Raw genomic sequence first — 17,458 nt, forward strand, 5'->3', positions numbered from 1 at the left:
TGTTAAAACTCAGTGTTTATTTATTTTCTCTCAAACTGGAAGCAGAGAACTAACTTATTCTCTCAATATTTTTACTAAACATCAGAAGACTTTATAGGAAAGTGATTAGAATTGAACCACCTCTGTTATGAAATTTTTGTTCTTAAAATTAGGAGCAGATGTTTTGCTTAAAACGTGTTACTTCTTCATTAGCAATATGAAAAGGAGTGCATAAAGATTAACTTACTTAAAAGAATACATTTTAAATACCACACACACAAAAATCTTACCAGATCAAAGTACTCATAGGTAATCTTAACAGAGGCCACTATGTTTTTTAAACTCCTTGAAATAATTTAAACTACTTTTTGAGACTAGACTGAGCTGCTGAATATAACTTAATGTTAAAATGATGTCTCTTTTTCGTTAATATTTTAAAAATATTTTATTAAAAAAAATTTTTTTTAGTTGAAGTATAGTCAGTTTACAATGTAGTATCAATTTCTGGTGGACAGCATATTAGTAAAAAAAAATTCCCCACTTCAGGATGTTTCCTGCCAAAGGCTAAATTAAGAAAACTTCATTGATTATCTTTTGGAATTCTTACAGTAGATTGCTAATTGCTTTTAGTAAGTTGCTAATTGTAATTCAAATAAAAGAATAATTTACTCTATAGAAGTGAATCTGTGAAGTAAGATGACGCTTAAGATTCTTTCAATAGCTGGAATTCTGTTACTTTAGTACAAATTGTACCTCGCTAGCCAGCCAGCTAGCTAACCATCATCACTAAAAGGGCACATCTTGAACAAAATAAAAAATCAGTGAAACTGTGCTATTTCTCTACACTTACAGAAAAATATTGGCTCAGCTCAGAGAACAAAGCTTACTTTTCATTAGGGATTGTTATCTCCTGAATAATTAAAGCTACAAAGAAACTTTTTAAAACACTGTGTGACTTTCAAAAATCTAGTCTCCCACTGGACTCTTCTCTGAAGGAACAGGGAATTGGAAAAGCAAAACCAAGGCATCAGCAATTCTGGGGCATGTCCTGAGTTTCAGAGTGGTCTGTGCTCAAAGAAGCTAAGACAAATTCCACCTAGGCCAGCAGGCGTTAACAAGCGAATGACATCATAAATCTGCTGTGTGTTTAAGAAAGAGAAATTTGACCACGTTTTGATCCATTAGTTTATTAATTCATATTGAAAGAGAGGCAAAATTGGCTGATAAAAAGATTCTCAATAATCCTTTGGTCTGCATCTTAAAAACTCAGAGATGGCATCATGTCCATTCAGGGAAAGTCAAAATTATTTAGAACACCATATATGACTCAAAATGGCAAAGTGAGGAAATATAATAGACCTTGTATGTATACGTGAAAATAAAACATTCACCAAAATAAATTAGCCACAATGTATGTATGTATGACCTTGGAGCACATATTAATGTGTATTTTCTAAATTATATTTAATACTAAATTTTCTCAGCTATAACGAAGTACAAACCATTTTGCATTCAGTCTCATTAAAAGGGGGGCAGACCATACTGTACTTCAGAATCATCGTCCCTTCGTCAGTCTTAACACATTCAAATGTGGTACAATTGTAGTGCCAGATACTCCCCTCCTAAAAGTAAAAGAGAAAGTTACTGTCTGCCTATGGAAATCTGCTTTATTTCTTAAGTAGCACGTTTCCTATCCTGCTGAATCAAAACTCAAGTCAAGGGGAAAAGAGCTTCTTGTGACATAAAATGTCCATCTGTGAATGTCCCCGGACTTGTCTACAATGAATAAAAATACACATATGTAGTGGGGGGGAGCGGGTTATGTTTGGCTTCATATGAGAACTGAGATGTAAATGTGAAATAAAGCAATAGAGAGGAGAGAAGCAAAGGGGTATTTTTTCTACTACAAAATTAATTACCTGATTTGGCCAAGTGTCGAAGGTCTTGCTCTCATAATTCCTCACTAATTATAAAACAACAAATCGTATTACATAGTACACCTCCTCTCATGCAGCTTGTTTATTTTTCCTTCTACTCCCTTATCACCAAAAAATTTAAAAATCTTTGGGTGTTCATGATTACTGACTTAAGGTTCTAGTTTTCTATACTTTCTGTTTTTTTAAAAACCTATCCCTATTCTTTTTAACAAATTCTAAAACATAGTTACTGTTTATTTCATTCCTGATTTCAGAATTCTTATAATTGTTGATCTATATTTTTATCTTATAACCTGCATTTTAAAATGCTAGTCAAACTCTGACTTGAAGATTCCTTGTGGACCAGTAAAGAATTTTAACAAAGTTTTTTCCCCCTAGATTCTATTTTAATTTGTAAATATCTTCAGGTCTTCTATGAACCTCAGTTGGAAAAGATCTACAAGTCCAGGTCTAAAGAAAGATGAAACAGTCAAATTCAAATATTAATTCTAGTATTCAATTCAAATAGTAATATCTAATTTTTCTGAAATCAAAAATTAGAATTGGATTTTTAGATCACTAAAGCTTATCTTTGAAAGAGGCAAGAGTTAAAAATTTTGATGTGTATTTACCTATATTGCATTATTTGTTGTGTTCTCAAAAAATACTCCAAACTTTTAAATCTTCTATTGAATGTCAGGGCAATCACTGTTAATTCTGACTATATGTATCAATAGTTTCTGGACTACTGACACCTATGGAGTTTATTGCTTTTATATAAAAATTCCCAAGTTAATGTATATTTTCAAGTAGTTTCATTCCTTTTTTATTGCTGACACTTATGTCTCCTCAACATTTTATCAGCTACCTTTTTGCAAGGCTCCTTCTTTAGAAAAATATACTATAAAACAGAAATATTGCTAGGATTAAACCGATAAACAAAATTAACAACATTATTTAAATCAATAACACCATTTCGCACATAATTGTAAAACAATAGACTTGGAACAACAAAGTAGGTGTTCATTTTATTTATTCAATAAAATGCATGGGATTGGAGAAATCTGTTTTTCTTTTGGGTATGTGAGTAATCCTGTGTAATTAAAAACACGACAAAGAGACCTCCCTATAATTAAGTTATTAATGGAAAAAACTTAAGGTTAGTAATAACCCATTGGAACTACCTTCAGGTAATATAAATTATAAACAGAATTTCTGACCCTTCTAAATCTGATGACATCACTAAAAACTGTACTAAAATTACATAGTTCACTTCTTCTATTCTAGGAAAGGAAAAGAGTAAGTCAGTCTATAAATCTCCAGAGTTATTATAAGGGAAGAATTCTGAATAATTTATTGTTTTGCTGGAAAGTATTCATGATTCTTGGGATCTTCTTTTTAAGTTTTTTTTAAAAAATATCTATTCTCATGTTTACCCACTGAAATCTTCAATATCTGAAATAATGAAGTGCTAACATCTTGAGTTTCAGATTTCTATTAAAATGCTTCATTTTAAATGAGTGAATAAAATAATATCATTCTTTTCCTTTGTTCTAATGATTAGAAATCAGCATTTCTCAAAGCCCATTCTCACATCTGGGGAAAAAACTGAGGCTCTATGACAAAATAACTTCGAGAAACCAGTGAAACATGCTCCTTTACAAAAGGAATCAGATACTTTAAAATATAACTATGTCTTGTGTATTGTAAGTGTGCTGTGTATGGGCATGTTTGTTGTATGGAGGACTCTGCATGTGTGTGTGTGTGTGTGTGTGTGTGCGTGCGTGTGACATTTTTCAGATTTATTCGAACATCTTCTTCAGAAAATAGCAGAGAGCAACCCTCCAAGGGACATATTTTAGGAACTAAGGAATATATACCTCATGTATAACTGATGTTCCATTTTCCATCTGAAATTTGCAGGATACATTTTTGCAGGTACCACAACAATCATAGTCACTTGGAGATGGAGCGTATACCTGGTGCTGTGTGTAATAAAAATAAGAATAATGTGAATTAATCGGCAACAGTACTAATATTTTAATTAGTTAGCTCTGAAAGTGCTTCCCAGTATAGCTAGCTGCTCTCTCAGAACACCTGTAAGCATTTCTAAGGTTGAATTTGAGGCACTTCAGATAATAATTGACTTTATAGAACTGTATTAGAAGTGAAGTAGATGCCAACCTTTACGTTTAACAGCCAAGATTCATCAAGCAGGTCTAACAAGCTCAGTTCAAGCAAGCAGTACAGATAATAAGACCCCTGAAGCTCAAGGTTATGCACAGGAAAAGGACACAGCATTATATAGACAGATATATTACACAATAATATATTATTGAAGAACTATTCAAGTGTCTGTTTTTAACTTAGGGAGTATTCATTTGTTCAAATTCTATAGCTGCCATTTTAAGATTAATTAACTGTCACCAGAATGACTTATAAAGAATACTTACAACATCACATTCTTTTGAACAATTCACCATTGTAAAATTCAAAGTGCGGAAGCCTGTATGCTCATCTTTTACTTCCAGACACTCTACTGTGTAACAGAAGTCCCCTTCCACATACTTGATCATAGATTGGCCAGGACTCAATACTGACACTTCTTGAAATACACACACGTCATCCTTTTCTAAGGAAAGAAAATGGTCAACACAAAGTACTATATTTAATCAATCAATGGAAATTTTAAGTCTATGTTTTTATTGTGATGTGCAATTTTTTCAAAAGCAACAAAGATCTCTACCTTCATGTATTGTTAATAGCTCAAGAATTTACTTAATAATGAATGTAGATTTATTCCTTAACATATACAATAAGAAATTGATCTGTAAATGCTATTTATTGTTTGAGCTTCCTCTAGAGCAGATTGAGAGTAGATTCCAGAATTTTAGCCCAAAGTGATCATCAAGATACTTGCTGTTCTGTCTTCTGGAAACATGACGATTTAGGGGAGTGGATATAGATGGAGGCAAAATCTAGATCAATAGTAGTAAGTCTCTTCCTGAAGGGACTGGGAAACATTCCATGTTTTTTAACTGCTATTTTGAGAGAAAGTTTTCAATTTTATTGTGTTGCAAAATAAATAGTCATATAAATCATACTTCAATGGTGAAGGTAGCTGAAATAATGTACTATCGTATCTTTAAAAGTAGCTTAGGGTTGTCTTGGGCTAGAGTAGTGATGAAGGATTCAGCTCGGCAGCTCTTGGTGCCTTGTCAACCCTGAATTTAACTCTTCTCTCATATGAAAATACAAAAGTTTCAAGCTATGAACAAGAGTTGTATTTCCTATTAACCTACTAATACTTAATATGATGATTTGTTATTTCATAGAAAAATCAGCTTTATGCATTGCAACATTAACATCAATAAAAATAAAACAGTGAGCAAAACTCTGACACTTCAAGGTTATCTACTTTTAAATTAAATTATATATACTAACAAGAACCCTACATCAACTTTAAATCCTGTGAAGCCTCTGAAAACAATCATTTCTGGTCCTATTATCAAATTTCTCACAACACTGAGGAATATTACAAAAGAGAAAGCTGAAAATAGTACCTTTTTGTACTCAAAAACTAGCAAATGGCTTAAAATGTGTAATACATCTCAAAAATTATTTTTAATTTATTAATAGTAAACAACAGATACCAATAATATTCATTATCATTTAAAAGTTTCAAAAAGCATAGTTACCACAGAGGTACTGTACACATCCACAGTCACTCTGAAAGTTACGGTCTATTGCAGTAAATTCTCCCTATCAGAAAGATATTATCATTATTATATGACTTGTCACATGACTTATTATGACCATTATAAAAAAACACACAATATGACATCCAACAAATTTCCTACCCCACAGTCACAAAGGACGTGCATTATAAATATTAGACAAGCTTTGATTAACCCAGTGGTCATTTAATTAGTAGCCTCTGGAAAAAACTCAGAATAAACAAAGTGATCATTGACCACTCAATTTCTCTAAACTTTAATTTTCTTATCTATTAAATGAGTGACGATAGGTAAGATGACCCTCACGGTTTGTCCTAACTTTAAAATTAATATTGTTTCATTCTGAGCTTCTAACGGACAGAGGTAAGAGAATGCTTGCTAACCCTAGAAACTTCTCTTAATGGAAATGTTCTTGGTCTGCTCTACAGAGGTGGTCCAGGACTCTGCTGTCTGCCTTAGAGCAGGGCTGCTATAGCATATAAAACAAGAGCAGAACAGTGTGCTACAGTGATTAATGGCACAGACTCAGGAACAGCCCTGCCCTTGTGCCAGCCTTGCTCTGCTCCTCACGGGCTGTGTGATCTAGGGCGGGTTACTTAGCCAGTCTGCTCCTCACTTTCTTCATCTGTAAAACGGAGACAATGATACTGTCTGCCTCTTAGAATTTGTTGAGAGAAATAAGTGAGTCAATGTATGTAAAGAGCTTAAAATAAACTGACCTATGGAAAGTGCAATATAACCTTTAGCTGTTAGTAAATTACAGTCACGACCAATGCTTAAACTTTCCCTGATGGTATAGAGTACTCCCAAGTGTAGCACCAGGCTGAAGTTTTAAGAGCTGTATTTTAAACATCAACTTTTCCTGGGTGCATTTAATTTTCATAGGACATCAGTAATAAAAACTAATTTGATTCTTGACAGAAAAAACAACTAAAATAAATCCATCGTAATACATAAAAGGCACTTTTCCCTGTAAGCTATTAATATCGTACTTTTTTATAGTGCTTTATGAGTTGTAAAGTAGTTTCATAAGCATCAATGCACTTGATGTTTTACAACTTTTAATCATCACACAATTCCAATGGGATTGGAAATAAAATGTGAGCAATACAGAGTTAAAAAGCAATAAATCAAATTTTCCCACTGCATCAAACTACTTTAGAAGATTGGATAAGGAGGTGTTAGGCTGTCACGAACTCTTTTAAGTCACTTACCCACCTGTTTTTTAAGTTAGGGCCATGATGCCTACTGTGTCCTCTCTAGCTTTGGCTTAAATCTTCTATTCTTCCTTCTAAAATTGTTTTATTTGAGATCTTATTCACATATTTAGTTATACTTTTATTCTCATAAGTACCTCATTTCACCCAGAGAAAATAACTCCTTGATTGTTCTACCAATACCTAATATTACACCAAACATGATAGTATTTTTTTTTAACTCTCAAGCAAGCATCCTTTTCCTTTAAAGTCAGTAGAAAAATTACCTCAAGCTGTTTCCACTTTTTAGCTATTATGAATAGTGCTGCTATGAACATTCACGTACAAGCTTTTGGGTGGACATATGTTTTCATTTCTTGTGGATATATATACTAGGAGTGGAACTGCTGGGTCATATGGTAACTATATATTTAAACTTTTGAGTAACTATCAGGCTGTTTTTCAAAGCAGCTGTACCATTTGACATTCCCACCAGCAATTTTCAGAAATTGGAGGGTTCCAGTTTCTTAACATCCTTGACAACATGTATTATTATCTGTCTTTTCAGTGAGTGTGAAGTGATATCTCACTGTAGTTCTGATTTTTAACTGATAGCTGATGATGTTAAGGAACTTTTCATATGCTATTAGCCATTGTATACATTTATTTGGACAAATGTCTAAGTATAGCCATACAATGGAATATTATTTAACAATAAAAAGGAATGAAGTACCTTGAAAACCTTATGCTAAGTAAAAGGAATCACAAAGACCACATATTATATGATTTCATTTATATGAAATATTCACAATAGGAAAATCCACAGAGATAGAAAGTATATTAGTGATTCCCGAGGGCTAGGAAGTTTGGAGAGAAATAAGAAGTGACTGCTAAAAGGTACAGAGTTTCTTTTTTGGAGGGGTGATAAAGTTGTTCTAAAATTGATCGTGTTGATGTTGCACAATTCTATGAACATAAGAAAAACCACTGAATTGTACACTTCAAATGGCTGAATTGTACAGTTTGTGAAGCATATTTCAATAAGGTTGTTATTTAAAAAGTAATACTGCACAGGCCTAACATAGACTTGTTAGATTGAAATGCATTAGCTGTCTGTGAATAAACTAATGTTATTTTTAAAAAGGTATCATCTTAGACACCGAAACAAATATTTAGCAATCATTCAGAGTGAGTACTCTGGAGCAATGGGTCAGGCCAATGTCTGTATAGAACTGGGAAAGTTAAAACTAAATTGTCTTGTATGGGCATTTATGTATATTCAGACAAGACCCTTGGTTTGAGTCCTGAAGATCTCAATCTATCATTTACTCTCTCCAGACCTCAAATTTCTTATTTATTAAATGGCTAAAAATACCTACTTTGTGAAGATTCAATGAGATAACATACAAAACATGTTATGTAAACTACGAAGAACTTGAGAAAAATACAACAGCATAATTCCACTCTTTTCTGTAGGTGTGCATACATTGCACACACAAAATAATCGAATGAGAGAATTTTTATGAAAGTTCTTTATAAAACTTAAACATTCTATGCAAATCATAGGTGGTAACTCATCAGAGTAGACATTAGATTAAAGCTTTTTAAAACTACAATTTAACTAATTTATTTAACATGCAAGAAGCTGTGCATAATTGATGTATATAACTTGACAAATTTGGAGGTAAGTATATATCTGTGAAAGCATCACCATAGACCTATCCATTAACTTATTATTATATTGTGATAAGAACACTTAACATGAGGTCTACATCTTAGCAAATTTTTAAGTGTACCATGCAGTATTGTTAACTGCAGTCACTTAGCTGTACAACAGCCCTCTAGCACTTGTCCATTCTGCATAAATGAAACTGTGTACCCTGCTTTTTAAATGACACAGTGCCATCCTAAGAAGGGTTCTGTTGCATACAGTTACATGCTTATACCTCCTCTTTCCCTAAAACAGATGCATTATTTGTGCACTTTTTTAAAGAATCACTGGGAAAATCTTTCAATATTGAGATAATAGATTTTCAACATTGTGCTTTAAGACCAGTGAACTTTTAAGTAGACATAAGACTAGTAGATTCAATCACCATTGGGGAAAAAATAAAGCATTGCAACTCCTTATCTCAAGTAAAATAAAAATGTTGACTGCTCTCTAATAGCAGAGCAGATTATTTTAATCTACTTCAGTACAATTTAATGAGAACAATTTCATTAACTCAGAGAAGAATTCAGAAATCACAGCAATAAAGGAACTGGAGAATGAACTGATATAAATTACAGTAAGTTTCCATCAAAATATGTTTTCTTACCACTTCACAAGTTGGCATAACAAGGTTTTCACAGCTACATTCTAAAAGGCAAAAATCAACATGTTTATATTGATCAGAATATATTAATGCATTGTAAGAAGACTTTAAAATGGGAAAAGTAGTTACCACAATGCCATGTTGGACAACATTGACCAGAGACATTTTCTTTCACAAGTTTCATATCTTCTGCACAGTTGAGTAGTGGCGTCGGACAAAGATTTGGCTCACACACTAAATAGAAAAAGTATATGGGTAAAAATTAACTTTTAACTTCACACAATTGCTAGTTTTCACTAGCTACCATTTAGTTCACCACCATTACTGGTGGAGTACATGAATTTGGATCTCCCCCGAGCTGCCCCTCCTGCCACCCCACAGCAATGTGTTGATCAGGACAGAACAAAGGACTCACAAGCAGATACAACAACAGTAGTAGAACTAGGACATCCTCATTGGGTGAAGAGCCCTGAGAAATGGCAGGGGGCAAGGAGAAAAAGGAAGTAGAGAAGGAATGGAATCACCTGTATATCTGGAAAGTCTAGGATGATGATAAAATCACAGTTAATCTATTTTGGGGAGGTAATGGTATTGTCCAAGAAGTGCTCTTAGATGTATGAAAACATTACATACATTTAGTATGCTAGAACTCAACTAAGGTCTGACAGGACAGTACAGCTAAGACACACTGGGCTTTTAAAACATTAGATACATCTAAATATTTTAATTAGTTAAGATACCCTTACCACAGTAATACTGAGGACAACAGAAGTGTGTAGTATTAAGATCCACAGTGAGAAATTCTCCATCAGCACATAGTGGAATAGGTTCAGTGCAAGATTTACAAGCTAAAGGTGAAACAAAAAGGCAGAGGTCACAGCTGAGCTAAAAGCAAACTAATTGTCAGTTCATATTCCTGTACACATATAAAGTCAAAACAGAATACATTAAGTTTACCAAAATAGGAAACAAGGAAAATAAAGATTTAATAGAAAACAGATCTCCTTACTTGGTCATAAAAACAACAATACTATCTGAGTGTATTGCTTTATACCTCCCCAAGCACAGTGACATAGAAGAACCATCTCACCAGAAATGTAGGACACTCAGGAGTAATTTGTTCTTGCTAGAATCAAAATACCATGGATTTACTTATTGAAGTTTTCTTAATTCATTACTCTTGATTACTCCAATATATGGATGAACAATACTGTAGGTACCTGTTCTTCTGAGCTCTTCAGCATCCCTTTCCCAACTTTGAGAACAACTCTTAATGAGCTTGAGAAAATGCCCCACACATGTAGTCTTAGAGTAACTCTTAATAAGGGTACCTCATTCTTCCCACGCCTCTGTGTAGAAAAAACCCACTTTAGACGAAACAGAATCTCTTGGTATAGCACTCTAATCATGAATAGAGGCACCAAGACAGGCAATGGATGTGGCTGACTCAATCATTAGTGACTGCCACCTAGAGCAGTGGGTTTCTCTCTTTCCCAGGCCTTGGCTGTTCTGCTTCGTCTTGAACCTACAAAATCCTGATCCCTTAGTCCTCCCAGTAACTGGCTGTGCTTCAGCTAGCCAGAATCAATCACTGGTTGCCACCTGCAGTCAAAGAACCTTAACTGGTACAGAAAGAAGTGCTTTGATCTTCACGGGTACATCTGAAACCTACACTAATCACCAGTCTTCGAAATGATAATTGTTCAATGACATGGAAAAGAGAGAATTATTTATTTTTCAAAGTCCACTTCATCAGACAGAATATACAGCCCCAAATACAGTCACTTCCCAGACACCTGTCATTTCTACCATTCTCTTTCTAGATCATCATGCTCACACAGGGTATGCAGGAGAGGACGTTTTAAAGAGATACTCTGCTTAGCAGAGTCCTTTATTTAGTTGCTTCTTCCAGAAAAGCCAAGGCTAAATTCTTCTCCAAAAAGAACTAGGTGCTTGCCTTATTAAAAAAAAAACTTGATGATATTATCTTCATCATGTTTTGACTGACATAGTCTTTGTCAATAACAGGAAAGAGTATTAAATGTAATAATTGTCAAGAATCATTTAAAATGCTGTACTTTCTTTCCTACCATTTTTATTCAGTTGAATTGTATATAAGCAGAGTGTTACGTTATCATGAGTCCCACAAAATTCACATCAAATAAGAGCTTCTCCCTAGATCCTCCCTCTCCTAAGAAATGATCTCACAGAACACTCACTACAGAGAGGAGAAAAGCAGCAAGGCTCTTCCTGTTGAACTTGAATCATGAATTGGTCTTCTCTGCAGCCTGGTATTGAAATATCTGGGCATTTGAATGGGTCACATTCTGCCAAAACACAAAGATATTTGGAAATTTGTATAGGGTGAGATGATAAATAAATGAAATTGTGTTTCAGTTCTCTTTGAATTTACTGATTCTTAGCTCATTTTGAAAATCTTAATCTTAGCAGAAATATATAGGAAACAGCAGGTTATTTATACATAAAATATATTTTTACATATATTATATAAACACATGTAAATATACATTTTAAATATATATAACCTTCTATTAATCATATATATGTATATATATCCTGCTATAAAATCTTAGCAGAAATATATAGGAATGGCAAATTATTTATATTTAAAATATGTAAATATATCCACTTAAAATACATATTTCCACTAAAATTAAGATCTTTAAAATGAGTCAATTGTATACACATATATTTATATAATATATAAATTTGAAGTTTAGATATATACATACTTATAAAGAAATTGCAGGTTTAAAAAACAATACCTTTAGCAAGACAGCTAGGTAGATGATCTTTTATAGTAAATCATTTCCTTGTAGACTCAAAGAATGAGAATCTAATCTGCTATTGTAAATGAACAATGAACCTCATTCTTATTTTTCCTAATTAACTACTCACCGCATTGGTACTGTGGACAGCAAGAGAGAGGGCTATGGCCAACGATCAACTTTTGACTGTTCGTACATGTTGGAATGGTAGTTTCACACAAGGTCATGTCACATCCTGAAAATAACAGAAACATTAAAAAATTTGTGACCGCAACTAAAATCCTGTGGTTCTAACTCAAAGCAGGGATATGATTCTCACCAGGCATGTTTTTACATTGCAATGAAACCCATTCAGCTCACAGAATTGTCATATGTGAAAAGGCAACAGATTTAAGGTTTATCTATCATTATTGCATTTGACCCTAAACTGTCATATGTCAAAGATTCCCAGATCCTTTATCTTGTCATGTATTTCTTAATATTATTAGTTGATAATAGCCAGGGTTTTTGCATACCTATTTGCAAAATCAATCAAACTATGGTGAGGTAAAATTTGTTTTGAGAAAGTGTATGTGACATTGACAGCAATACTTTCATTGTTACGTCAACCTGTACATTTTTTTCACACCAAGCATCATGCACGCTCTGCTTTTTCACAAAGAATATCAACATATTTTGTGGCATTAACTGACTGCTAAGGCTTCAGCCTGCATACGTACTGCAAACTTTCTTTGAACAGCAGGTCCACTTATCAACGAAGCCCAGGACAACCTCAGCTTCTCGTTCACAGATGGGCAAGGGCTCTTCATCGCAGTCAGGTTCTATGGGAATAATGCTTCCATTCTCCAAACATTTGTACAGAGCACATTCATCGATACACCCATTCCAAATCTCCCCAGCGGTCCGAGGCTGGTCTTCACTATCAGTGCATGCTTAAAAAAATAGACAATGTTACATCATTTAGAACCTGGGCACTAAAATAAATCAAGCTGTGATGTTGATTTCAGACTGTAACTTGGCCCAGCGACACACGTAACATGTCACATTAACTACCCTTTCTCAGGTTCCTCTTTTCATTCATCAGCTTCTAGCTTACATTTTTCTTTAATAAAAATTAAAACAGATTTTTAAAATTTATTTTTGGGGGAGGGGAAGGTAATTAGGTAGGTAGATATTTATTTGTTTGTTTGTTTGTTTGTTTGTTTGTTTGTTTATTGATGGAGGTCCTGGAGGTTGAACCTACAACCTCATGCATGCTAAACACATACCTTGCCATTCAGCTAGACCCTGCCCTCAATGAAATTTTTGATGTAGTCCATGGGAAATATTTTCCCCTTCTACAGCAATCTATAAATTTGCATGTCCTCTTCTACAAATAAAATAATTTGTTAATTATTTTTATTCATCTCAAGTCTTGTTACTATGATTTATTCAGCTTGAACAAACTCAGCAACATAAATTTAAATAAGTTTTAAAAAATTAACTTTAAAAACTGAGTGATACTAGAAAACAAAGTAGTTTCTACCTCACATTAACACGTTTGCCTTATCAAAATTTAAAACATTTCAGCTTTAAAATCTAAACATGGAAAGGGGACAATCAAGCAAAATATTCAGTGACTATTAGTTTTATTATGAAAGTTTTACCTAATGATAAATACGGCTCTCTCGTGGTTCTTTTAAGAAATAATAAAGATAAATGTAGTAACCGTCATATTCCCAGCCTCCAACAAACTTCTCTTACATTATTCTATTTACTACCAAACCAATCTCATAGGTCCCTAAAAACAAATGTAAGCATGCCTGTGTATTCTCAGTCTTACACAAACACTTTCTTCAATGGCAAAGACAAATTTGTTTCTGAAACTATACATGCACTTCACTTCTATTCGCCTTTCCCTTTAATTATTAGCTTTACTGCTAACCCTAACGACAAGCCCTATGATGGATAAAGCACTATACTGCAATTTTCTCAATTTCACACTTCTTTAATTTGCAACCACCATGGAGACAATGTGTCAGAATAAAATGGTTTGAAAATGAAAATAGAAATATTCAGTGTTTCCTCCCAGAAAATAATGTTTCCTGACATTTTTTGAATGCTTATTTTTCTCTAGGCACTGTTGCAAAATTCTTTGTATTATTTTACATATCCCCACGCTAACCTTGTGGGGTAAGTGCTATTATTTTCTTCATTTTGCAGATGCATGACCTCAGGCTCACAGAGGTAAAGCTGAATCATTAATACATGAAATAATTGGAGTTTCAATTCAGTCCATATACTAAGCTCTTAATTCTTAATTGGCCATATTCTTTCCCAGTTACTACAGGCACAAGCAGAGATGAAAACACATCACCACTGAAGCTCCCAATTTTGATAACTTCAATTGAAATCATATTAAAACAAACTACAAACTCATTTCCTTTCCAACACCCAGGTGACCTTTGATCAACCTTTCTCAGCACATCTCTCTAAGATTTAAAAAAAGTTTCATTGGTTTATTTGCTGAATCCCTGAGACATCATTTTGTACTTTGCCGCTTACCACATTTTTCCTCTGGAATGCACTGGGCTGAATCTGGCCTGTGAAGAATGGTTCCATTTTTGCACACACAGTCTTCTCTCAAATTCAGACATGAAGAATGTCCGTAGAACCATCTGTTCAGACATGTTCTTGCTTCACAAGGTCTCGCACAGGGTTGATATTCTTTCCCCTCTGGGCAACTCAGAGCTATGAATAATAGAGGACAGAATTTAATGATGATAAAAGAAATTCTAGTAAAAGGAAGAGATGTCAGTTTTGTTTCTGAAAATGAATTTTGCACATTTTCAGTCTCCTCAAAGTCCATTTTTCATTTATTATGTAACTATAAATCAGAAATAAAGCAATCAGTGGGTATTTTTGAGCATCTTCCAGCTTTCCAGCTAGTATTTTATGTGACAGTAGGAAAAGCTCATCTGATTTATATCAAATAAATATGATCAACAGGCAGCCCAATTTAGTTGGCATAAGTATGGAGTCCACTTTTGTGAAGTTACTGCTCTGTGCCGCGGGAGGAGATACAATGGTCTATTCAGAATAAGCAAGAAATACATTTTAAATATGCAGTTCAACCAAGTCATTAAAACATGCTACTTCTTTAGGTTTACTTCTTCACTGTCACAAAAACCCCACTGCTGCCGAGCAGTTTCTAAATGATGTTTCAGAAAATTCTTGTTGATTTTCAGTGATCTTAAAAACTCACACTAGAACTCATAGGCTAAAGGAAGGATTCCAAAATGGCTCTTGCCAGCACCAGTGTTATCACAGAAGAATGAGCTCCCAAAAAGGGCTGCCACCAGCGTCTCCATCTCCCTGGGGCGCTCCATTTGCCTCCTGCTTCTCCAAGACGCTCTCCAAGATCAGCAAGTGGTTCTGACCCAGGGTCCTTTCCAACTACCTCCTTTGCTCTGGGGCGTGGAGCATGGGAGATTTTGTGCACGCCCTGTAACAGCAGAGTGTCTGTTTCCTACTGCCCTCCAGCTCTCCCCAATACAAACTTTGCTGGTTTTCTAAACCAGAAGTTCTGGGAACTCATCTTCCTAGAGTACGACTTTCAGGCTGAAGAGCCTGATGTGGGGCTCGGACCCCTCATTTCTCAGGGAGGACATCTACAACTGTTGTATACCTCCTGTTTGTGGGTTATTAACCTGAGGGTGTGGATCCTGACTACACCACATCTCTGCCCCTCCTACCCATCTTGGTGTTGCTCCTTCTTTATGACTTTAATTGTGGAAAAGCTTTTCTGCTAGTCTTCAGGCCATTCTCATAGATAGTTGCCCTGTAAGTAATTGTAATTTTGGTGTGTCTATTGGAGGAGTCAAGTTTGGAGTCTTCCTACTTCACCTTCTTGGCCAACTCCCTTACTTTAAATTTATACCAGGGTAAAAACAGAAGTTGCTTATGTAGGAGAGCTGACCTCTAACTATATTCATTTTCATTTTATTCTTAGAAAATTATTTTGTAATGAAAAGAAAAAGAAAAAGAAAGAAGCAAATGCAAAAAAAACTGGAATGTTGGAAAATATTATTTGAAGTGTACAACTTACAGCAGTAATCAGGTGTTCTCCAAGGAATACAAATGTCAAACTTGTTGCACAGAGCCACATACGCAGACAAGGCATCACACTCATAGTTCCAAAAATAGGTATAATTGATCCACATCTTTTCACAAAAGTCCTGTGGTGAAACCTAGAGATACATTGTCCCTTGGGATAAGTTAGGTTGTTTTTTTTCTCTGAAGGCCCTAAAATAGACTCAAACTATTTTGAGGATTAAAAGATAACAAATTAATACTCATATGGTTCCTCTTCAGCCTCAGATTTTCAAAGCTTCATAATATTAGATGTCACTTCTGAATTTATCATTTTTAAACACACATTTTTAGATAACTATTGTCTGTACTAAACTCCATAAACCCATCTTATAAAGATGGAAAAGAAACAGAGTATGTGGACCTAGAAAAAAAATCTACATTTTTAGATTTTAGATTACAATCCTCTTTTCTATATACTGAATAAGACCTTGACCTATTATAGAGAAAGTTAGAAGCTTATAAAGCTTTCTGTAATGATACATGGCACTGCTCATTAAATGAGGTTATAAATGTTTCCAGAAAAATGTGTATTAATATTGAACGTTGGTCAAATCATTTATATAATTTGACATGGCTCATTTTTTTCCCTACAGATTATGATTCATTTTGATCTAGAGATACCTGAAATCTCAATAATTTTACTTGTACTGACATTTACTCCAATTTTTCTCCCTACTCATTTATTCAGCAAACACATTAAGCATCCATATTCAGATGCTAAATTCAGACACAGGTCAAAGTGTCAGGTAAAAATACTTACTATTTTTCATATCCCATCATTTCTTTTCCGAGATCCATATCTATAAAAACCAAGATTCTACTTCCTTTTTAGTCTCCTTCATTGAATCTCCTCAGTTTCCAATCATTTTATTTGCATGGAGTACTTGCTGTGATCATCAAGAGCCTCCCACGTTGTCAAATCCAGGGGACGCCCTGATATTCTGAACCCTCCTCCACCTCTCAGAGGCCTGTGATGTCATGCATGCTCCCTGTTTCTTAAAACCCTCTCCTTTGACTCTGAAAGTACCACACTCTGGTACCTTTCCGTTTGGTCACTGCTGTCTTTTCTTCCTCCCTCTAGTTCTGAGTGTCTGTCTAGACCCCATCCTCAGTGGTCGTGTCTATCTACTATACCGCTCTTACTGGGCTCACCCATTCCCACAGTTTCTAACACCATCTTGAGCATTTACATCTTTGTGTCAGCTTCTTCACATGTTACATAGAGTTAATAATAAACCTACTACTACTGGAGATGGCTGTGAGCTAATATACGGAAAGTGTGAAAAGCAGACTCTGGCACATCATTCATGAGTTACTGCTATTTTTAAAACTCCACATATTAATAACTCCCTCAATCTGATCTCTGGCCTCAACTGGTCTCCTCTGAGATCT

At 34.5% G+C, this 17,458-nt stretch overlaps 1 protein-coding gene across 1 annotated transcript in view; it reads right to left on the reverse strand.

Moving 5' to 3' along the window:
- Positions 1 to 17,458, reverse strand: part of OTOGL (otogelin like) — a 134,715-nt gene that overhangs the window by 6,867 nt on the left and 110,390 nt on the right. Inside the window, exons 45-56 of the mRNA XM_072973333.1 lie at positions 16,020 to 16,161; positions 14,477 to 14,662; positions 12,652 to 12,864; positions 12,063 to 12,167; positions 11,363 to 11,470; positions 9,890 to 9,991; positions 9,273 to 9,377; positions 9,147 to 9,187; positions 5,594 to 5,657; positions 4,349 to 4,527; positions 3,776 to 3,880; positions 1,482 to 1,601 (exon numbers count right to left, since the gene is read on the reverse strand). Of these exons, the coding sequence (XP_072829434.1) occupies positions 1,482 to 1,601; positions 3,776 to 3,880; positions 4,349 to 4,527; positions 5,594 to 5,657; positions 9,147 to 9,187; positions 9,273 to 9,377; positions 9,890 to 9,991; positions 11,363 to 11,470; positions 12,063 to 12,167; positions 12,652 to 12,864; positions 14,477 to 14,662; positions 16,020 to 16,161 (1,470 nt within the window). The remainder of the gene's footprint in view (positions 1 to 1,481; positions 1,602 to 3,775; positions 3,881 to 4,348; positions 4,528 to 5,593; positions 5,658 to 9,146; positions 9,188 to 9,272; positions 9,378 to 9,889; positions 9,992 to 11,362; positions 11,471 to 12,062; positions 12,168 to 12,651; positions 12,865 to 14,476; positions 14,663 to 16,019; positions 16,162 to 17,458) is intronic.

Source organism: Vicugna pacos, chromosome 12 (assembly GCF_048564905.1).
Source record: "Vicugna pacos chromosome 12, VicPac4, whole genome shotgun sequence".
Classification (NCBI taxonomy): domain Eukaryota; kingdom Metazoa; phylum Chordata; class Mammalia; order Artiodactyla; family Camelidae; genus Vicugna; species Vicugna pacos.